Source organism: Mastigoproctus giganteus, chromosome 7 (assembly GCF_048544385.1).
Source record: "Mastigoproctus giganteus isolate SK-2022 chromosome 7, ASM4854438v1, whole genome shotgun sequence".
Taxonomy (NCBI): domain Eukaryota; kingdom Metazoa; phylum Arthropoda; class Arachnida; order Uropygi; family Thelyphonidae; genus Mastigoproctus; species Mastigoproctus giganteus.
The window spans coordinates 213,672,434-213,697,380 of NC_143581.1; the positions used below are offsets into that span (position 1 = coordinate 213,672,434).

The 24,947-nt window shown below is 32.7% G+C and overlaps 2 protein-coding genes across 3 annotated transcripts in view; both read left to right on the forward strand.

Moving 5' to 3' along the window:
• Positions 1–24,947, forward strand: part of MICU1 (Mitochondrial calcium uptake 1) — a 167,838-nt gene that overhangs the window by 26,639 nt on the left and 116,252 nt on the right. The gene's annotated exons all lie outside the window — the stretch shown is intronic.
• Positions 1,974–2,747, forward strand: PIG-L (phosphatidylinositol glycan anchor biosynthesis class L). Its single transcript, XM_090378556.1, has one exon. The coding sequence runs from the start codon at positions 1,974–1,976 to the stop codon at positions 2,745–2,747; it is 774 nt and encodes a 257-aa protein (XP_090234682.1).

The following is a 24,947-nucleotide window of genomic DNA, read 5'->3' on the forward strand; positions in this document are numbered from 1 at the left end:
GCATTGTCTTGAAGAAGCAGCATACCTCTGGAAAGCTTTCCATGGCATTTTTCTTTTATGAAATCCCTTAGGTTGTACACTAGGGATGCATATGATCCCCCAGTGACTGTCTGCTTGTGTTGCAAGTAGTGAATATACAAAATTTCATCGGCATCCAAAAAATGGTGGCCATAATCTTACCAGCTGAAGGTTGTCTGAAATTTTTTGGGTGGGAGAGAACTCTTGTGCTTCTATTGCATTGATTCTTGGTTGGTCTCAGGATCCCAGTGATGAACCCGTGTTTCATCACACGTAACAATTTTGGATATGAAAGTTTTAAGGATCCCTTCCATAAAGCTCTGAATTCTCCTCACAACACCCACTGTACTCTGAATTGCTTCAGCACAGAGGTCAGAAATCTGGGGACCACCTTGCACTGACCTTAGTCATCCCCAAATTTTCATGGAAGATGGTTATAACTGTTCCCTCAGATGTCACATTCCCTAGAGATTTGGGACATTTTTGAATGGCTGTCATTCAGCAACAAGGGTTTCCACATCTTGGCACATTTCTGGAGTGGTCTCCGTCACAGCCCTTCCTTGGATATGGATTATCTTCAATGAACTCTCTACCCCACTTGAATTTTTTTGACTGCTGTAACAAAGAATTTTTAAAAGAAGAATTTCACCTGGTACTCTGAAGGTGCACTGTTGTGATACACAGCCACCTTCCTTTCATGAATGGCCTTTGGCCCATTTCCTTCTCTGGTGAGAAACTTGATGACTGAAAGATGCTCCAATTCAGCAAATCCATAATTTGATACGGGTGTCTTCATTTTTCCTGTTACAGCAGCACAACCTAAAAACATAGTGGGATCAAAATTAGTATGATTCCAGTTGAGATATCTAGGAACATGATAAATCATTGAAATAGAACTATGGGAGCTGCCTTAGGTAGATAATTTATTGATGCCCCTTGTAAAAGTCAGATGTTCTGATCACCATAGCAGCCAATTACTTTATGAAATTAAATGAAACTTTTATGAATAAAATACACATTGTATTAGATTTTACAGTGTTTTAGCATTGACTTGAAGGAAATGTTTCAAGGAGAAGCATCTGCTTTGCAGCCACATTATAAGAGTTTTCTAAAAATGAAGCATGTTTTGATTGCTAAAAGCAAACATTTAAAGAAATAAAAAAAATAAAAAATTACCATTGCAAAAATTATGTGGATTTACAGTGCTTAACTGACACACACACACACACACACACATGAGTGTGCATAATTGGGTAATAATTATTTGTAAGTTGTTAAAAAAGTGGGATATGAAAAGTTGTCAATATTATGCAAGATTCTCTTTAGCTTGACAACTGTCATTTGTGTACTGCAGAGTTATTGAGCTAAAAAAAAAAAAAATGTGTGGCCACCTTAAAAGACCTCAAAATTTTGGTGGTGAGAAAGCAGCCACTTAAGTTTAAAAAAACAAAAAATTATTGCCACTACAAAAATGATATTTTAGTTTTGTTGTACATATAGTATTGTTAACCAGGAAAATTGAACTTAATATTGTAAACATTTTAATTTTTTTTAGTTAACATGCTTAACTAGCATACTTTCAGAATAACTGCATTTTTTCTTTCTTTTGTGTGTATCTTTATATATATATATATATATAAATAAAATATATATTCTGTTACTGTTTTTGTGAATCACACCATTAAGTATTAGATGAATATGGGGCTGTAATTTTGTTTCAGGTAAATCCATGGAATGATATATGAGGAAACATGCATCATATGTAGTCACACAGAAGCTATTCTTAGTTGCTTCAAATATCATCTTATGTGCAGGGTTTTCAACAAGCAGACATTCCAAAAATTTAAGTGAAGATATGCATTTTAAGCCATACTGTGTTGAATTTCACTTTTCTTATGATTAAATCTCACAATGTATTCAAGTTATGTGTTCATAAAAAACTTCAAGTAGTAAAAATGTTGGATATTTTAACTGCATTATTTGCTATTATAGGGAGTATGATTATAAGTATAGTGTTTATATATTTTGAATTGATTAAGCATATAAAAGGATTTAGAAATTCAAAAATTGTTTTATTTATAATATCCCATCCAGATGATGAATGTATGTTTTTCGGACCATCAATAATAAGAATGTGTCAGAAGGGAAGCGAAGTACATTTGCTGTGTTTATCTGCTGGAAACTATTATAAAAAAGGTGCAACAAGAAAAGAAGAATTAAGGAACAGTTGTAAAATTTTGGGTGTTCCTATGGGAAATGTCATAGTTATTGAACACACAAAAATGCCTGACAGTCCCAGTTGTATCTGGAATAAAAGTATAGTAGGCAGTATAATTTTGAAATATATAGAGAGGCTAGCTGCTGATACTGTAATTGGATTTGATCAGAGAGGTATCAGCGGTCACCTTAATCATATATCTATTTATAATGGTTTAAAGTTTTTACTTGAAGAAGGAATGGTCCCTAAATATTGCCGAGTGTATATTTTAGAAACTGTAAATATTTTGAGAAAGTATACTAGTTTTTTGGATTTTCCTGCTAGTTATTGTTTTGCTAGTCATGCCATTGTTTCTTCTTACAAAGATGTCTCTTTGATTAGAAAAGCAATGCAAGCCCATTATAGTCAGTTTGTGTGGTTTAGGAAACTGTACATACTTTTTTCCCGCTATATATTAATTAACACTTACAGAGAACTTGAACAGTGCCATTTTGATAATCAAGATCTGTAACAAAAAATTTCATCATGCAGTAGATTTTACTGCTGACCACTGATTATATTTAAACTTGTAGTTTTAGCCATCTTGCCATTCCTTGACTTTTTTTTTTTTTTTTTTTTGAATCTTTACAGAGAATACTGTCTGAATAAAAACTTGTCTGGGATTGTTTCATATTTCCTAAGATATTCTGAAATGCTTGTAGTTTACTTAAATGTGCCTATCAGTTATAATAATAATGCTAAAGGGTATTCTTTAAACCACAGTGCCACAGCTAAATATACTAGTAGTTGGGGTGCCTGCTCGCATCCATGTATCTGCACTCTTGCTTTTCTAATGGAATGATCTTTTGTCAAGCAAATAGCGTTATTGTTTCATATAGCAATAACAGTTATTCTAGCTGAAAGTTGTGTAGTATTTAAAGTAATAAATAAAAGTGGTGAGATATTAAACAGTATATATATCTGAATAGTGGCAAGGCAAAGAGAATTTAGTGCTGACAATGCATTAGAACTGTTATTTTGTAGTCACTTCTGATGATAAATCAAATTAATTTTATTTTGATTAAGCAGAAATGAAGACTTGGACCATTCAATGATGCCAGCAAAAGCTCTTGATATGTATTTGCCATTTTCAAATCAGTAAACAAGATGGCAGACAAAAATGCAACATGAACTAAATGAGCAAAGTTTATTCACTTCTGTAAATAAAATACATTGCAATAAGCTTATACTACTAGGAAGTTTTAAAATAACTGGGATAATAGTGTGTAGAATTTCTTTTTAAAACTGTATGGCATTAAGCTTAATGAAGAGAAAAATCTGGCAAAATTGCTGAGAGAGGGGAAACACTTAACAGAAAAGATGTATTATTCTAAAGAATTGTAATAATTTGAATATCATGCAGGAGGGGGTTAGCGATACAGTTTAATTTGTATCTAATAGTTACTAGTATTATAAGTTGACTATGTGTATATTATGACATTTAATTTTGTATTTGACATTTAATTTACATTTATCCTGCACATATATGGCCATCACTAGAATTTCATTTGCATGGCTGCATTCCAAGTGTACAAATAAGAATAATTCATTTGCCTTCTAATTGTCACCTAACCACAGTTACTTCCTTTACTGATTTTTATCACCAGTGATAATAACCACAGCTTAAATTTTCAGATAGTTTTGATTAAGGCAGGGCTTGACAAATTTGTTCAAAATCTAGTCAACAGTTGTTGGGGAGAGGGTACAGTGTATTAGGGGGAAAAAAAAAACTTCTGTATTACATTATAAACTTAAGTCACATAATGAGGTGAAAATACTGGTATTTACTTTGATAGAATTAAATTCACATAATGCCAACTACCCAAAACTGATAGCAGTCATTCATGTGGCATGATGTTGTGGACAGTCCAGTGAAAATTAAACTCTTAAAATGAAAGCTTTTAAATTTATTAATCTGATTAACTTTTACTATATGTTAAATTTACAAATAATATCTTAACTATTACCAACTTACAGAAGCAAGTTGGTAATAGTTAAGGACAAAAAAAAAAAAAAACCATGATAAATTAATGGGTAATTCGAGTTAGAACGTGTGAATTATAACCATTGTAAGTGAAAGCAGTGAAATGAAGTGTAATGTTTTCACAGTTGAACAATTTTTTGAGTATTTATCAGTTAAGAAGAAGATGAAATTTGCTGGTTTGATGTTGAATAAGAAAATAATTCCAAAATGCTTTCAGGGGTAACTTATTTTTTGAGCTATCCCAACAAAAGATTGATATGATTGGTTTGGGTTACTATTTTTCTTCATGTTCCTTCAGTCAATATGATTCATTATGTAAAATAAGCTGACCGGGCTAGCCAGGTGAGTAAAGTGCCTGCCTGGCAACCCAAAGGTCGCGGGTTTGAATCCAGCCTCTGGCTTGGATCAGAGTAAAATGCAAAAAAAACTTTGGGAGGTGCATTATGGCCACCAGAAGCCAATGTGCCAACAACTAACAAAAAAAAAAAAAGTAAAACAATTCTGTTAATAGTTTAATGTTTGTACTAAGAGTCATGCATATGTGTGTTGAAAATCATGCCACTCCCTGCAAGATACAGATCACAGAGAACATAAAAGAAACAACTGGCAGTTCAACCTCACAGCTATTAAGTTGAACGGGAAAATACTTGTTACCAAGAAAGATTTCCTAATTGCTATAGGTGACCATGTTTGTGAAGCCCTGAATTAAAGTGTTGTTTATTTTAATGATTAAAAAAAAAAAAATGATAAAAAAGAGTAAGTTACAAAGAAAATTTTTTTAGGGTCTATCATATCCAAAACTAGAAAAATGAATTTTTCTCTATCTGAACTGGTTTTCTCTCTTAGAAATGCACACATAGTCATATCGCTTTTTAAAATTATTATTTCTATTCTGCTTAAAAAAAAATAATAAATAAACGATTATTTTAAATCAGCTTTTAGGATGAAATGGATTTTAACCTCATCTTCATCTTTTGTTTTTTTTTTTTATGGGAGGAATAAGGATGTCTGAGGAGGAATGTGACAAATATGAATATTAAATGTGTGTTGTATTATGGATGGGTATTTGGGGTAAGCTCTAATTGCTGTTGCCCTTTTCCCATTTTTGTTGGATTCATTTTTAACTGGGTATAGCGTAAGGTTAACATATGAGAATGTATTTTCCTATAAAAATCTATATCTGGGAAGTTTTTTTTTATTCTTCCGTTTTACAATATTATCATTAAAGTAGTTAAACCATGATGAAATTAGTGATGCTTCAGTAATTTATTAATGCACTTTAAGAATTAATTTCTATAGCAGAGTATTTATTTTTGCTTAATTTTTATTAAAACAATTAAGAATTAAAAAATACTAGTATCACCAAAATGACCTCCAAATGTTAATATTAAGTATAAAAATAAAAAATTTATATAATAAGAAAAATAAACTATCTTTTAAAATTAGTGTTTGGTCAGATCTCAGCATTTCATTCTATAAAGTGTATCGAAAAAAAGCGTTTTTGATGTTAAATTTATAGCTATTTGGCTTATGGCCTTTACTACCACCAAGAAATAATTTTTAGTTTTTGGAAAAGCAAAAAAAAAACACATTTCCCTCACAAGATGTTAAGTTTTACGTAATATTACTAACATTTAAAATAATGCAATAATTATTAAAATCAAAAGAAAATATTCAGTTTAATTCACTTAAATTAATTTATTCATATATAATATTTTTAGTTTTTTTATCGTGCATCACAATATTGTTTGCAAAAAAATAAAATTTCTGTTTCATTGTGTATAAAATCTTTGCAATGCATGTGTTGTTGATTTAGTTTCCTGTAACTGAGGCATATTTTGCTACTTCTGCATCTATAAGCTTCTGTTTCTGTTTTTGCAACAATAACACCTAGTGAATATGAACACATTCAAACTGATGAAAAACATGTCACTTATCTTTTTGTTTTTGTTGTTTAATTTTCTTTTGTTTAAAAAATCAAATTATAAATGTTTGAACTTGTAAGGCAACTTTGTAATTACCATGTGTACATATGTGTATATATAAAGTTATTTTAATGTTTAGAGGTGACTTCAAATTTTTTAAAATCAAAACAGAATTTGTAAAAAACAACAAAAAAAACCTTTCATATTTGAATTCAACCCTGTCACTCAACACAACAAACATACACACAAGCCTTACACATCACTACAATTCATATGAAATTACATACCAATATGCTATGAACAGGTATGAATGCTTTTATTTTTTTTTATCAAAGTTGAACTACATTTTTGTTATTATTCTCTTTAAAATTTAAGAAAACTTTAATTTTGATACCTAAAATAGATTCTTTTATTTTGACTTAAAACAAGGATTATTTAGATTTAAAAATAAAATGCTTGCTCTAGAATATAAATATATATTTATGTTCTAATTTAAACTGTTTTATTTAACTGTTGCTGCTGTTATTGCAGTAATAGTATTTAATGATATACATTATTTTTCTATACTTAAGAAATTAAGAGATTCTGTTAGTTTTCATTTAACAGCAAATGTATCCCATATTGATAGATGATTAGCTACATAGATCTAGTGAACATTGATAGATGATTAGCTACATAGATCTAGTGAACATTGATAGATGATTAGCTACATAGATCTAGTGAACTTGACCTTTACAAATATTCCCAATTCCTCCTGTTCTCTTATTCTAAACACAGTAAAAATAAATTGTATATATTTTTAAATTGTGGTGGCATTTATTTATTTTTAAAAATTTTATAACTTAAGTGGTTGCTTGTGATATTTGCTGTACTCCAGCCTTATAAGCTTATAATGTGGTTGCATTGTTTGTATTTTTCATTAATTTTTTCCCCTCCTGGTTATATATTAATAGTTTGTTTCGGTATAAATGAATGTGTAATAATTTAAACTTATGGAAACATGATACTAAACTGTTGAGGTTATTAAATTACATTAAAATTGTGAAAGCTGCCAATCTCTCACAAAAGAAAGTCCAGAAATTAGTTAGAACAGCAGAAGTGCAAAAATAGCTTATTTTAAGCTGTTGCATAATGCTTGTGTTGGATGTCTTTTTCATCACCAGTATATTTGTCACTTGTTGTTTATCCTTTGCTGAAAGACTGATTATATTGTTAGTCAACCAATCCATATAGTGTTCTTGAAAGGCAGAGGAGACATTTGGATGCTGCCAGCACTTTGTGATTATCACTGGATTATATCAAGATTGATAACATTATCAGGAAGAATTTTTATTTTATTTGTAATATATTAACATAAATGTATAATGATATTACATGAAATTGAGGCACAATGTGGCACTTCAGTGAGCCAACTCCTGTGAGTTTAGTCCCTGTTATGAGGTCCCGCAGGCTTTGTCAATTGTATCATGTTATTTTGTCATCTGTATTAATGACCTCAGAAATACTGAAAATAAGAAGCAAAATTTTTTTTTTTTTTTTTTTTTATGAGCCAGCTCTCTCAATGATAATGAAAACTTCATTAACTGATTTGTTACTTGGGCCACTGCAAATTGTCCTGAAGCCAAACCTACAGTGTTCTTCAACATTTACCAAACCCAAGAAAAAAGTAGTGCATCAACAATACTTAAACAATTTAACATCATGTTATCAAGAAGCTAAGGATCTAGGCATCACTTTTATTAGCAATTGTAATTTTGAGAATCATGTTGTCAATATCATTATCCAGCTGCCCAAGTAGACATGCTCTATAAAAGAAAACACCATCCACTTCCATTGTTTCGGATTTAGAGCTTTTATTTTTAAAACTTGTACTTCTAAAAATTGAACTTTCTCTCAAAAAATAGCCTTTTCACTTCTAAGCTTATAGACCAACTTGAAAAGATAAAAAGTGAAATTTATCAGATATTTTACTAACAGTTGTGCTATGCTTTATTACAGAGTACTATATCCAGTTTTGTTAATTTTTAATTATTATGTTTACAATAATTACAATTCCATTGGTAATATAAAAAATGTTTGTTGTTTAGTCAGATATTCTTTAGATGGTAAAGGAGATCTTACTAAAGATTATTTGTATGCTAAAGATACTCAAGGTGTATTGATGTCTAGCAGCAGGACTTTTCCCCATTTCTGCATTGCTTTCATTATTGGTGTACCAGTTTGCTGGGAAGGCCAGAGATTTAAAAATGTGGATTTTGTATATTTGTAATGTTTTGCATTGTTGTTCATTTGGTCGTTTAGTTGCTGGACCTCTGCTGAGGCCCAATGTTGCCCATACTTGGCCCCGTGGAGGCAGACCAGGTACCCAGTAGTTTGAAGTTTTTACTCTGGCAGGCCCTGCCACCTAGTTCCCTGAGATTTCAGTGACTAGGGCCTAAAAAAAAAACAAAAAACCCCACCTTAGAAAGCCAAATGAGGTTTATGCGGTTTAATTTGGACAAAACTAAGTTTTTGTAGTTTGTGTGGGGTATGTGCTGGCATATTAAGCAGGGTTGGGGAGAGACTGAAGGCTGGGGGAAAGACAGACCTATGGGGACAATAGAGAAGGTGACCCCAGGATGTTCAGTGAGGCAGGCCTGTGCCCTACCAAGAGAAGAATAAGGGTTGGCAGGGAAGGGGAGGTGATGGGACTGTCTCCTCCCCACCTGCCAGGGGAAAGGGAGTAAAGGTACCAGTCAAGGGAATCTGGTATAGATCACCATCAGGCATTGGAAATAGAGCATGTTGTCACTGTTGCTGAAGAGTCCAGTTGGATATCTGGTCTGATTTGGCATCGTTCATGGGACAAAGGTCCTGTCCAAGATAGGTTGATGATCAGGGTGGCCTTCAAGTGGGTGGTGGGTGCCAGCCAATTTCAATGGCAGAATACGTTCCATTTCCCAGATCTCTTACGTTTTGGGTAGGGTTACTAAAGGTGTAAAATGTATTTGTTGTCAAGCGGCACCAGGAGTTTCCCCGATCTCTGCATTGCTTGCATTGTGATGGGTGTGCCAGTTTACTGGAAATGCCAGAGATTCAAAAGTGTATGGATATTGTACATGTGTAGTGTCGTGTACCATTGTTCATCTGGTCATTTAGCTGCTGGACCCCTATTGAGGCCCAAAATTGCCCCACTTTTGCCCTGTAGAGGCAGACCAGGAAACACCAGTAGACTAAGATTTACTCTGGCACGTCCTGCCACCTAATTTCCTGAGATTTCAGTGGCTAGGACCTTAAAAAAAAAAAAAAAAAAATGTAAGTTCATTCAGAGTTGGTCTGAGGCTGTAGTTGGGTTTTCTTAGAGATTCAACCCCCTACCCTCACAAGCAGTAAAATCAGTCTTGGCATCATAACCATAATTTCTGGCATTTTCTGGAAGATAATTTTTAAGAACAATCTTAAAATTATCTGCCAGAAAAATAAAAAAAAAATCCATCCTGGGATCTTGTAATAATTTGTACTATATATATATATATATATATATAAAACAAATATGTTCAAATAGAAAAATCATTGTAATCTAATTTAAAATAGGATAGGTAACAGTTGAATTCAGCTGTATGATCATATCACCAGTACTTTTGGATGGTTGAAGTTCATTTGCAGAAGTTTTTGGTAGCCCCTGGCCTTGCAACTATGAAGTTTACACAGTCCATATGTTGTTTGCAATATAGCTTTCTTGTTGTCAAAGATTTTATCTGCTAAGGTTAAAAAGGTACAGTAGCAGTTGAAAGGAATTAGCAGATTTAACCAGCTTAGAATTGGCAGTATATAATCCATGCTGCTGCTGTACTTCCATTTGAAAAGCGAGAATTCCAAAGTGTACTTCCATTTGAAAACTGGAGAATTCCATTTGAAAAGTGCTGAAGACACTTTTCAAATGGAATTCTCCAGCATGGGTATTAGTGGAATCAGTTTTTAGTTGAAGATCATTAAAAGTTTGAGCAAGGTTCACTTTTTATTTGTTTTCTTCAATATAACAAAGTGAATTGAACTTTGTGTATTGCAGATTGACAGTATTACTTCTAACAATATTGTCAAACTTTTCTCTAAATAATGGACTTCACGCATCATGACCTTAGTCGCTCCAGCACCATAAAAACCAAAATCAATTAATAAATCTAAATAATGAAATCATTTAAAGAAAAACAAAAATAAATTCTACCATGATTAACAAATATACGTTCATAGTACTTAGAATAATTTTGGCAAGAACAGAATATTCTCATAAAAATATATTATTTGGGAGAATTATATATAATTGTCCTGTAACTTTCTAAATATGTTGATAAATACTGTCCTAATGTATCAATACGGGCTTCAAAGCCACTATTTTGGACAGTTCTTATCTTTAGTATGGTGTACAAAAATTCAGGTAATTATTTTAATGCCACCATAGTTTATTGCTCATATCCATATTATCGTGTATTTATCTGTAGAAGTGTGTATTCAAGGTCCAGTTTGCATTTTGTGGGCTGAAAACCCCAAGAATAACTCACAGGTAAAAACTCTATTCCCTCTGTCAAGAGTTAAGTGGACTTTATAAATTGCTACAGTTATTGATGAAGCTTCCTCCTTTCTATATAACATGGCTACATTCACTTGAGGAGATGTAGTTTGGAGAGTGCTGCTAGAGCTATAGGCTTATATGCACATTGATCGCACTTATAACATTACATTCATTGATGTATGTAACAGATTAACAAGGTTACTGTACTCTTCAAAACAGTATGTTAATATCAAAGTGGAGTATTTTGGAGTAAATATTACTCCATAATACTTATGATCTGCTCAAATCACTAATAAGCTACTACTTAAGCTCTGTGGGAGGAAGCAGTGAAACCCCCTCAGTCACGAGAACTTGAACAAGTTCATGTGACTGAGGGGGTTTATCTATTCTTACATGTTTATATACTTTTGCATCCTTTACTGCTGCTTTGTGTGTTTTGGTGCATTTGTCAAAGTTACAGTTGATGGAAAAATAAAAAACAAAAAATGAACAAGCAAGGTATGACAAATGCACCAAAACACAAAAGCAGTAGTAAAGGATGCAAAAGTATATAAACTTGTAAGAATAGATAAGTCTGATAAAGTTTGCATAGATGGAGGTGAAAATTACACGAAGTGCCAAGGACTAGAAGGGTAAGGATAGTAGAAAAAAGTGATGTAGATTTGAAAAAGGCAAAAGAATGTTAATATCCTAAAAATTGATGAATTAAGAAATTATGGGCTGAATTGCAAAGCCAATTTGTAGGTGAAGGAACTGTAAAGTAAAATTATTATTATTATTATTAATACCAAATGATTAAACAAAATAAAGTGAAATAAAATAAAGGTGGTAAAGCTGTCATCAGATATGGGTGGGCAAATTTAGTTATAGGTCGAATACAGGGAAGACAAAAATGCAAAGTCTGATGTCAGCAGAAGTAAAAATTGATACACGGTTAGGTATTAAATCAGGGGACTACACCTAACCATGTATCAGGAACTGCATTTTTATGCTTGTCCATAACAGTAGAAGAAAAGTAAAATAAAGGCAAAAAGAAAAAAAATTAGCACATTCTTTTACAGTATGGACAAGGTAGTCCCAATGCAGTGTCAATGAAATTAAAATTAAAAAATTTTCTTCTACTGTTATGGACAAGTATAGAAATGCAGTTCCCAATACATGGTTAGGTGTAGTCCCCTGATGAAATACCTAACCATTATCAATTTTTACTTCTGCTTACATCAGACTTTGCATTTTTGCTTTCCCTTCATTTGACCTATAACTAAATTTGCCCACCCATATCTGATGACAGCTTTACCACTTTTATTTTGTTTAAACATTTGGTATTAATAATAATTTTATTTTACAGTTCCTTCACCTACAAATTGGCTTTTAGGATATTAACATTCTTTTGCCTTTTTCAAAGCTACATTACTTATTTTTTTCTACTATCCTTACCCCTCTAGTCCTTGGCACTTTGTGTAATATATATATATATATATAAAGTTTTTAAAAAATATTGTGGCAGCATGGCACAGTCATCTGAAAGGCCTTGATAACGTTACACTATAAAAAAATAATGTCATAATTGAGGCATATAAATAAATATAACTTGTGTAAATTTATCTAATTATGGGCATATACAGATTCTCACATTATACAAATATACTAAATATATGTTTTGAGTTACTATTTTATACAGTACTGCAAGATATAATGTTGGTTAGTCAGAATGTAATCAAATATGCTAAGTTTGTCTTAGTCAGTGACAACTATTTTAGTGTGGAAATAGATTTTTTTTTTATATCAGTGACCTTATATAAAGCTTAACATAGTCCATTCCTCTCTCTAGCATTTAATTAAATATTACATTTACATTGTTTTTTATTATTACTGATATCTGGTGATTTTCTGTAAAACATACCTACATTTATCTTGGTAACTATCTACTTAACTCATCAGATATTCCAGTATATCAAAGTTTTTTGTGACTAAGTTTATACAGATTTCACCTAAATTGACATTCATTCTTTATGAATTAGTGTTTATTGTTATGACATATGAAAAAAAAAATTGTAATATATGTTTGTTTAGAATTGTTTTGTTATGATACAGTAGCAGCAACTTTGTTGTATATTTTAATTAAATATTAATTTCTGTATAATGTTTATTTATTTTTTTCAAAATCGGGTAATTTTATGGGATGTAATCTTCATGGAATGGCACTTTTTAGTATTGAATCTGTAAATGAACATTGTTCATTTATTTGTTTAGTGTTTTGCAGAAGTTGCTGTATTTTGAATGCATTCACCAGAAAATGTTTAAAATAATAGTCTCTCTCTTATATGTAACCATTTGAGCATAAAGAACAGCCTTGTTGTTTTCAGTTGCTTTAATTTTTTTTCTAGCAAAGGTTAATTACCTAGAGTAATTTATCACCAGATACATTAACTTTTAATCTCTTGGGTAATGTATTTTGATTTTAATCTTGGGTACATTACTTTTGATTCTGTAATCTTGGCGATGAAAGGAAAACTCTCTACATTATGTCAGTTCTGCTTGGCCTCAAGTAGAAACAAGAAAGGCAATGATTTTGCTATTTTATGAAAGTTCTCAATAAGTTCAAATGCAGCCTTGAATACCTTGCCCACAGCCAAATACAAGCCTTGTACAAAGTTTCCTTAATAGTTTACAAGAATTTCAATATTAAATATTTAACGAATGCTATAAGGTAGAACAATGAAACAAATTGTAACTTAAAAATGAAATGTAATTTTTTATGTATATTATTTGATATGAATTCCATTTTCTTCTTGGCATACACTCAACCTGTAATTCAGCTGTTATCATGTGCATATCACCTTATCTTGATTAACTGTATATTTCAACATTCTTTCTTTATATAATTCCCTCCAAAAATGGACTGGGACTGAAATGGTGAATAGGGAGGTCAAGAAATCAGTCCTCTGTCCATCCATGTATTTGAGAACTGGGATCCAACGATTAGTACAACTAATCATTGAACCCCAGTTCAGAGAGAGAAGTTACAAAATGTTACTGTAATCACTCCCACAGACATGTTTCTTTGTTCTCTCTTTTAAGAGCACATTCAGAAATCTCTGCTGTCACTATCTTAAATTGTATTAGGTATACCAGTGATATACAGGGTCTCAAAAATATTGGTACAAACGTTTAGGGGAGGTAGATAACATCTAATGGAATGTGAATCACATAGGAACCCATAACCGGAAACATCACGGGAAAGTAGTAGCAGAGGCACAAGAAGCAGAAATGACACAAGACAGTAATTAATGGCAAACATTTATTTGACATAATATTAACAATGGAGTACAAGATGGATACATTTCATTATGTTACAACAGATGCTCGAAGGTTTCACCATGAGACGCGATGCATGTATGACACCGATGCAGCATGGATTGGCGGACACGGTCGAACACACCTGGAGTTTCTTTGACGGTAGCAGTAACGCAGACGAGTCTCGCCACGAGATCCATTTCCGTCTACACGGGCGATTCATACACAATAGATTTGAGGCCCCCACAGAAAAATCAAGGCTCAATAAATCAGGTGAGCATGGGGGGGGGGCCAGGAAACGGGTTCACCACGGCCAATCCATCGATGCCCAAAACGCCTGTTCAAATGGTCACGAACACATCTTCCATAATGGGCAGGTGCCCCGTCATGTTGAAACCAAATGTTGTCTCACATTTGCTGGAACATCGTCAAGTAACCCTGGTAGAACTTGTTCAAGAAAGATTTAGAGGATTCGTGCGGGATGGTAACAGGCATGGGATGAATAAGCAGTCACTGACGATACCTGCCCACATGACTTTCGTCAACTGGTGAAATACCACCACTGCTTATTGGAGGCTTGAAGTGGTGAAACCCATGTTTAGTCTCTAGAGCAAAGTTTCCGGAATCCCCCCATACTTCTCCTGCAACCCATGCACGGTACTAAGTACTATACGTTTCGATACCTTTCGTGTTTGGGGTTTTCATAAAAAAAAAAATTTATTGCAAAGCGATGTTGTGCTGCATGGGGGTGCAAACCGTGTGGGCCCTCTGCTAATCTATACACTAGGTGCATGTCTGCCAGCTCACAGTTTGTATATCGATGCATGCTCTTCGTGCGGCAACTACTGCTTGAATGAGTAAACCAGAAATTTTCCCTCTCTTGAACTGATGAACAGCACTGTGTACTGACTTACGGTGACGTTTCCGGTTATGGGTTCCTATGCGATTCACATTCCTTTAGATGTTACCTACTAAACGTTTGTACCAATATTTTTGAGACACCCTGTATAAGAAATTGTACAAAATCATGGTTAGCACAGTGGTTACAATCACTGGCATTTTCACACCACTTAATTTTATTCCTGCAAAACAACCAAACTGATCATATGATGCATGCAGTTTACTGACAGTGTACTGATACCTTGTTTGTTTTGGTGCAAAAAACAAACAAGTATGCAAGGCAATATATAATCATGTAGAAATCTGGCTTCATTGAAAATATCATTTACACCTTAGGTTTTAGAAATTTTAATTTTATGGCAGATGGTATTAATCCACCAGTAAGAATTTAAAGTAATGTTTTTGCCGTCCAGGTGGGTAATTTGCCAATACAGCAATAGCAATTTCATGCAGTTGTTTATTATACCTATTCTGTGATAGCATACTGATATATGGAATCCTAACCTTGAACATATAAACTAGTCTACCTCTTCTGTCTTTTCTCATGTGTACAGATTTTTATTTTTCCTTGAAGGCCAATATCCTGTCAAGTTAATTCATTAATGCAGAATTTTGAAACTAATAGACGAAATAATTTCATTATGTAATTGTATAGAATACTGGCAGTAAATTGCTATATTTAGACTTAAATTGAGTGTCTACTTCTGAAATAATTTCTGAGTTGACATCATTTGTCACAAGATTTGCTAAATGAAATAAACAGTACGGGTAATGGACTGAACTCTTTCCCAGGAATCTTGGGACTAGAGCTGAGCTGGAATTTGGATCATTATACATCAAGGACCACATGTCTGGTCCTTGATGGATAATGATCTTAAAATTCAAGATAAAGTATGAAAACCAAATTGAAATTATTTGAATAAGAAATTATTCTTATTATTAATTAATAAATCATACATTCATAATTCAATTTAAATGTGTAATCTTTTAATAAATCAGATATTATGATGGAATGGATGGGACAAATTCATAGAAATTTTCTGCTTCGTCTTTATTCTTTTAATGGCATAGTGTATAGGTAAATTGAAATGGAGAACAGTGAAGTACTTCAACCTGTGTACAGTGTAATGTCTGTAATTTCCCAAAGGACTACAGGTTATTCTCAGATGTTTGTGGTAATTCCTATACCACTCCTTAAATTACTAAATTGCTGACAGTGTGTGAAGTTGGTGTAATAAGGCCCACAATTCAGCCTGATAATAATCTGTAGTCCTTTAAGAAATTAAAGACAAATTACACAATTCAAATTTTAAGTACTTAGATTTTCACTATTCTCTGGTTTGTCTTTGCAAAAATTTCTTTAAATTTCATTTGTCTGATAATTGGGACTTTTCTTTAATAAACACTTGTATGTTGCTCACATAAAGCTCTCTTGCCTTTCTCCAAACAGTTTCTCTGTCAGACTGATGCACCAACCTGTAGACACTTTCCCCAGTGCACTGTTATCATTGACATCAGTAGCATCTGGTCTGTTGTCATAATTTGTTGCCATATCTATAATTTCACAATTGTTAAGTTGAAGCACAGCTGGAACATATTCATGAATGTTTAAACACTTGTATACAGCTTCTTCATCTAGCAACTTGACTTCTTCAACACACAAACTTTTTGTATGTGACAGTCCTTTATTAGGGCTTCCTCTTCAGACATGAATATCAGGTTCACATATTCACTATCCAGATGTAGGATAAATAAGAATACCTTGGTGTGAAGGTTTACCCAGGATGTGCAGTTAGGGAGTAAATAAATGGCTAATACAGTGTCTTTGATGAGAAGTTCTGCAGTAGGGTGTGCAGAACATTTATCGAACAGTAAGATAATTTTGCAGTTATCAGGTAGTTCCATGGACCAACAATGATTCCTGACTTCAGGCACAGTCCTTTTTGAACCAATCAGTGAAAACCAGTGAAGTTCATCAAGTTCACTTATTAGTGCCTATAAACCACAGCAGACAGTTTATTTGATCCTCTTAAATGTCCTTGGATTCTTATCTTTGCCAATGTGTGTTTGTGGATTCTGGCTGTATTGGAACAAGTGAGAACTGTGAATCTTTTCTTTGGGTCCTTGAACTCTGCTGTTTCTGACTCATTAGTGGTGTTATATAGGTTTTTCTTGATATGCACTTCCGGAATAAAGATGATTCATCTGCAGTGTTGATATAGTCTACAATGCAGAGCCATCTGCAGTTTTATGGTCAGTAGATAAACCATTTTCAAGCAGTGCTTTGCTTATTTAAGAAGGCTTTGCCCAGTGTAGAATTTTTCAGTTGTCCATTAATTTAGGTACTATTACTAGTAGTCAGTGTAAAACTAAGCAGTCATTCCTTCTGTTTCTTAAGATCATAAATTGTGGTACCTGCCCCAAACTCTTCTAATTTTACAAGCAGATCTACTTCTTTATATTTAGTACAGAATGTTTTCTTTTGTAATTCTCAGTAACCAATGGCATTTTAGATTTTTCTGATAAAAAAAAAAAAAATCTTTAAAAAAATCATATCGGAGAACTAGTGTACTAGCAAAGGTAACCTTGAACTGAAAACTTGCACACAAAGTGGTCAGATGTTAAACTGCTGACTACACACATGCCACTGTCCAAACAGTGTGGCTAGTTGCCAAGCTGTTGTTCTGTGCCACTCAAATTGCCATTGTCAAGAACGTCCAGATTTCTAGACACTGGATAAAAGGCCTACTGATACATCACATTTTTTTAAAAACATATTTCAAAGTTCATTGCACAGTTGACATAATGGACTTCATCCATATCACCTCAGTAGTCTGTTAACATCACTTATAGTCCTGCATAACCATATGATGAATAAGTTTAAGGAGTGATGTTAAAGTTGAGCAATTTGTTGTAATCGAAAATCCACAGCAGCTCAAAATAAGTTTGTTTGCCATGCACAAGTAACATCACTCTCCGGAGCTGAGATAATGTGAGCAGAAGTCCATACTAATATCAGTATTGTCATGACTGATATATAGATTGTTAAGATGTTGTAATGAACTTTGAAATGCAAGTATTGTTTATTTCATTTAGTGACATTTGAGTATTTAGCATAAGATATTTATTTTGAAGAAAAATGTTTCATTTCTGGGGACATCAGATATCTAGTTTAACATTCACTTAGTTGCCTTTTATCTTAAATTATCTTTTAAAGAATGGTGTCTAACCAGTGGTTTCATCTACTTTGAGATCCTAGTACTTAATTTATTATTCCTGTACAGCAATAAACTTAACCTTTTTAAATTCAGATATTGTAATGATATTTGAAGTAACATTAATGTGTGTAAAAACAAATGACTTTTCTGGGTATTTGTAACTATTTTGATGAGGAAATGAATAAAGTTGATTTTAATGAAACTTGCTTACAGTTTGTGAACTCATGATTTTGTTTGATTCCTGCTAATCATATATTTTTAATACATAGTAAATAAAATAACTACTAAGAGTATTTTTTAGTTTCTTTTTTTAAATAAAAAGTCAAAGTTACATATGTGATGCTTACCAAAATTAGTGAATAATAATTAGGGCTGGCATTTAATGTTCACAATGTTTGTTATTATTAACAGTTCTGAGAAATATCATTTCAGAGTACATAATAGAAAATAGTGAAATATCACTTTTCTATTATGAAGAAATATTTTCAGAACACATAATCAGGGCCAGTGCTATCATTAGGCCAACTAAGCAGTTGCCTATGGTACAGACTTCAGAGGGGCACAGTACTGACCTTTGAGGGGCACAGTTTTATACAGATTAGTTTTTTAGCCCATTTAAAAAATGCAACTGACAATTTATATTTTTTATTTTAAGATAAATACCACAACAGTGCTACGAATTATAATTAATTATCAGGTCTTATAAAAAAAATTCTGTACTGTTTTTTTTTATTTATCCTTTTTATATATTGTTCTGATTTTCTTTTTGAAATTTAGTGATATTTTTTGGCTAAGAGAAAAATCTCTTCTTCTTTAGCAACACATTATTTACAGCTGGATACCTTATGTCATGTTGTCATCGAGTGAGTAACAGCACGTTTGTGCAATTTTCGCGTAATTTTTTTGTACCTGAAATTTAAGAGAGACTTAAATTTTAACATCACGATTCACAAGATTATTCAAAATTATTTGTGTGCTAAAACATTTTCTTTTGGATTTGAGAATGATAATCGAAGATTACTTAGTCTTGCGATTTAAAATAAATTTAGTACTTTCAAGTTTTGCGCTTTTCATTTTTTATACAGGAAATCTGTTTTTGAAAATTGAAGTTGGCAATTTTTTTTTTTTTTTTGGTGGTGCAAGTTAGCCTTGCCTAGGGCACAAAATAGCCTGGCTTCTGTACATAATAGAATTGATTTGATAAGATAGTTACATTCTGATTAGCACATGTATTATTTAACATAGTAACATAAAAGAATATGTAGTTGCCATATAGTAAATTTTTATTCCATTTGCAGCAGCCACAAAATTGTTTGACATTATTCCCTTGAATTGTTAAATAAATCATATTTAGGTCCCTGAAATTATTTCAAATTATCCTTTATTATATATATATTTAAAAATGATTTAGAATTTAATATTAATTATAATTAAATTGAATGGCACTGCAGAGCAATTAAGCGACATTGTTCGTGTGTAGAAAAATATATGTATGTAGTTGAAATTGAAATATTAAAGACAGTCAAGATAAAGTTAACTCATGTGTTTAATAATTATGTTTCAAGATATTAGAGAGAGAGAGAGAGAGAGAGAGAGACTAAATTGATTAATATGGTGTTGGGGACTCATTTAATTTCATACAAAAGAGTGGCTTCAGTACATAAGGTTTTACTGCTATTTATTTATGCACTAAATGACTATACTTTGAATTGTTTCAGTTATCTTTATCAGTGGATTTTTTTGATAGGAGTATATACCAGGTATGCCAATAGTTCCCAGACTGGTGCAGTAAAAAGAACACAAAGTGAAGGACCTCAAAAATAGTTATATTTTTATTTAAAATAATCAACACCTGATTGAATGCACTTATTACACAATTCTAAGTTTCTGAAAAGAATCAGTGAAGGCATCCAAAGAACTGTTGACTTCAGTGGTTATGTTTTTCTTTGTCCTCAACATCCTGAAATCTCTCTCCTTTTAGGGCAGTTTTCACTTTTGGAAAGAGGAAGTCTGTTGGTGCTAAATCAGGTGGTTGATCCACCTATTTTACAATGCCATGCTTTGTCAGAAATGTCTTCCCAACAAGTACAGAATGGGCGGGGTCATTTTCATGCAACAAGAACCAGCTGCATTTCAAAAGTGCATCCTCATCCAGAAAATGTGCTTCAGTAGTCTTTGAAGCACTTGTGTGTAGAACACAGCGTTGACTCTCCCCTTTGGATATGAATTCTTTGTGAATCACACCTGTTTGTTGAAAAACATGATCAGTGTAGTCTTGATGCTGGATTTCCGTAAACAAAACGTTTTGGGCCTTGGTGATGATTAAGTCCACTGCAAGCTCTGGTGTTTTGTCTCTGGGTCATACCGAAATACCCAATGCTCATCTCCAGTGACAATACACTCGAGGAAGTTAGGATTGTCTGGACAAGTAAGTCAGATGCCTCCGTGGGCAGGAGCAGCAGCAGTTCGTAGTATACGCTTCTTGATTAGACCGGGGTTCGAGCCCATTACCACCAAATACGGAGGATGCGGAAAGGTCAGGGAATGACCACCGCATATCCCTGGAGCAATATGGTCTTAGTTGCTAATGCTCCTAAAAACCAAAATAACAATAACAATCTCAACAAGTCTTCACATGTTGAAACGCTTTATTGCTTCTGCATTGAGGCTGTGTGACACAAATTATGCACAGACCTTCCTTTTCCCTAAAGCTTCATGCAGAATTTGACAGATAATCTCTTTATTCACATCCAACTCATCAACCATCATTCCTAGGGTCAATCGATGATCTCTTGTCCCAATTTCACAAACTTTTCCAACTCTGTCCTCATTTCAGGAGGTTGAAGGATGCCCATTTCTTGGGTAATCACAAACATCCTCACATTTGTCTTGAACATCTTATACCATTCAAACACAGTGGTACAACTTACATTTCTTCAGCATAAACAGTTTTTAACATTTCATATGTTTCTGTTGCAGATTTTCCCAGTTTAAAGCAAAATTTGATATTCGTTTGTTGCTCCATATAGCTGATGCTATATGCACTAAGAAAACTGGTTGTTACTTGCAACTAGTCAGCCAGCTGGATAATCTGTGTACCATTATCTGTTGGAGGAAGTTACTCGATATACCACTTCTCTTTTGCAGTCATCAAACATGACCGCAAAGTCCAGGAACTTTATTGCCACACCTGTGTTAGGGGCAGACCAAGCTTAGTAACTCTGGGAGCCTCATAAGTTAATCCTTGTTGTTTTGAGAGCCTTCATTAACAATTTAGTTTCAGCCATTTCAAAGTAAATTAAAAATTTACTTTGAAATTGCTCAACATTTACTTATATTGAGTCATTTCAAAATTACAATTAATAGCTTCATTTAGCAATATTTAACATGCCTGCTAATAAATAAAGTAGCATATTATAAAACTACTATAATATTTTATATAATACTATTGTATAAAATTACAGTGAAAATTTTGGAGAGAAACCATGCCTTTACAGTAGTGAAATAACACATGAATAGAGGTACTAATTATTTATAGGAATTATTTTCATAAGGCATAATTGCGTATTTTTGTAGAAATAAAAGTTGAGCAATTCACAGTTAAATACCAGTTGGCACATCTCAAAAGGTGCCAGTTCATATTGAAATTATTTGATATTTGGTTGTTACTCATAGCTTTTTCTTCCAGTTATTTGTCCAATGAAGGTGGTTTGAGTAAATTATCAGAAGGAATGAAGTTTTTTTTTTTTTTTTTTGCTGATGCTATATGCATCAGTTTTGCTTTCTTGCATAATGTTGACAGTACTAATACTTCTGAGCTTTTGATTTATTATTATTATTTTTTAATTTTCTGTTAAAGTACTGAATTTTCATGAAATTTTTAAGCCCATAGCTGCAGTTTGTAGCTCTCAGAAGTGCCAAAGAGCCACAGTTTATTCACGTGTGATATTTTTATATAGAGTTATTATATTTGGCAGCATATTTTATTAGGGCTTGGAAAAGTATTTACCCATTTTAATAGTTACATTTGTATTAGGTAACTATAATTGTTTTTATTCTGTCTCAATTACTTAATTTTAATTGGTGTCATATTAGCAATTACCAACGTTATTATAATTTTTCAACTGTTTATTTTTTACCATATCCACTGGATGTACATAGTGATAGTTTTGAATTAATCATTTCTGTTGGTTTGAACATAGAGGCTGTTATAAACTAAAGGTAAGACTATATAAGATTTACTGATGCATATCCATTGGGCATAGTTTCTATATTCTGGTTTGACTATTACCAAATTTACCATTATATTAACTTTTTACTGTTTGAAATTATGTATATTATTTCATGTATAATTTCAAAGTAAATAAATTTTTAAGCCTTTTTTAGACTGATCTGTTATTACTGTTATAATGGGAATTTGGAATATTGAAAGATAAGTATGAACCATTCATTTCAATTCGACATTTATCCATAATTAGGCTATGACATGAATGAATGTAATGTTGCCTTAGGATTAATCACATAATTTTAATTTTATTTTTTATTTTTTTTTTCAAATGTAGCTTATAAATATGTAAGTTCATAAATATTATAATTTTATTAATGTAGTCATACATCATCACCTGGGATATATTGCATTTGCTATGTGGGTTATACTTCATCATGCATATCTTTGCTATTTCAATTTCAACTACTCATATATAGATTTGCTACACCTTGATAGTTCAATAAAAATTAGTGAAATTATGCATATTATTATAAACCTAGAAAAATTTAACAGAATTTATATAAAAGCCCATACAAGATGTGTCATAATAACACATTAAATAAACTGAAGGATCAATAAAATTGATGAGATTGCAATTGTTTGTATTTATACTACACTGTTATTACCTATTATAAAAGACTGAAAGATACTTAAGATGTAACACTGTGTTCTTGCTGAGATAATTTCCATTTCTTTTGCTGCTAAATACAGCCTAGATATGTATACATATTTGAAAAACAGTAATAGAACAGTCTGTGAATTTGTGAGAATTTGAAAAGTTTATTTCAAATTTTTGAGGCATTTTGATTTGGTTCATTATGTTTTTTCTTAAGCTTAGCATGTGGTTACAAATTATACACTGATCAATGGTTTTTTATTAACTGGAAAAAAAATGAATTTTTTCTGACAGTCTTGTAGAATATTCTATTAGTGTGTTTGAAATATCTTCAAAACTTTATCTACTCCTCAGTTTTTCAACAGAAGAAACAAAGTTGTCTCAATGTGCATATGGTATCATTTCATATTTTGTAGATAATTTTTAAAACATTTTAATTAAAAAAATGCAGTGTAGTATGAATCTAAACGCTACTTTTCTTATCATTAAATACATTCTTATGTGAAAATCTGTAATTGATCACACTAAAAAATGCTTTCAGAAGGAAAAAAAAAAAAAAAACATTAAAATTCAGAATATTATGGTTGATTCTATCAGCTGTAAAGTTTCTTAAATTTAAAATAACTACAAATTATTAGTTTAAAGAAAGAAGGATATCAAATTTTAGAGATTGAGAGGAAAACAGATCAGTTAATCTGTTTTTATTAAGATGCAGTCAAGTGGGCCGGATTTCTAGCCCATGATTGCTAAATAAGATTAACATTTGTATTGATGATTTATTGTAAACTCCACTGACCCGGTGGTCAGAATGACCCCAGGTCAGTGGAGTTTACATTAAATAAACAAATATGAACTTGTTTAGACAAGAACATTTTTTAAAGCAGATTAACTGATATGTTTTCACAAGTTGCATTGCATTGTGAAAGCAGTGATTTGTTATTATTGCTGGTTGGTTTCATTGGAAATAATTACATAGTGAGTGAGGATCCTCACACCAGTGTATGGTAACATCAGTTTATTATTGGAAATTTAGCATTAGTAAAGGCACATGATGCAAGAAAGCAAGCTTATATAGCATCAGTAAAAAAAACACATCTTCTAATTTCACCCATCACTCTCTCCAAATGTTTCTCTAGTTCTGCCTTGAATCTATTTAAGCTATCAACTTCTACAGCGACAGATTGTAGTTTCTTCCAGCAATCGACCACACACTGGCTAAAGGCAAACTTTTACACATCTATCCTACAACTGTCTTTCCTCAATTTGAATTTATGCCCTCTCACTTGATTATTCTGAGCAAGAGGAAGAATCCCATCAGCATTGAGCATGCTCAAACAGTTCAAGGCTTTATACACCTCAATCAGATCACCTCGCAGATACCTAGTCTCCAGACACTATAATTTGCAAAACTTAAGCTTTTCTTCGTAAGAGCAACCCTTTGTTCCATTCACTAATCTTGTTGCCCTTCTCTACACTCGATCCAGCACCTCTACATCCTTCCTGAAATGAGATCTCCTGACTATTGCCTTATATAAGGGGATAATCACCTCCTTTTCCCTGCTAGAAAAATTCCTATATATCATTGACAGTCCTCCGTAGCTGAGTGGGCAGGAGCAGGAGTGCAGTAGCACACGCTCTTTGAGTAGACCGGGGTTCAAGCCCCTGACTGCTGAATACGGTCGATCTGCCAACCCGCACTGGACCAGCGTGGCAGATTATGGTCCATTTCCCTCAGCATGAATTGTTGAGGAGGCTTCCATCCTGCAGTGGGTTGATAATGGCTGCACTTAACTTTTTTATATCATTGACAAGACACCATGAGCTACTCTTGCAGACCGTCTGCACTGCTCAGAAAACTTCATATCTGCCTGCACAATTACCCCCAGGTCTCATAATTATGACTGTGTTTCTTACTT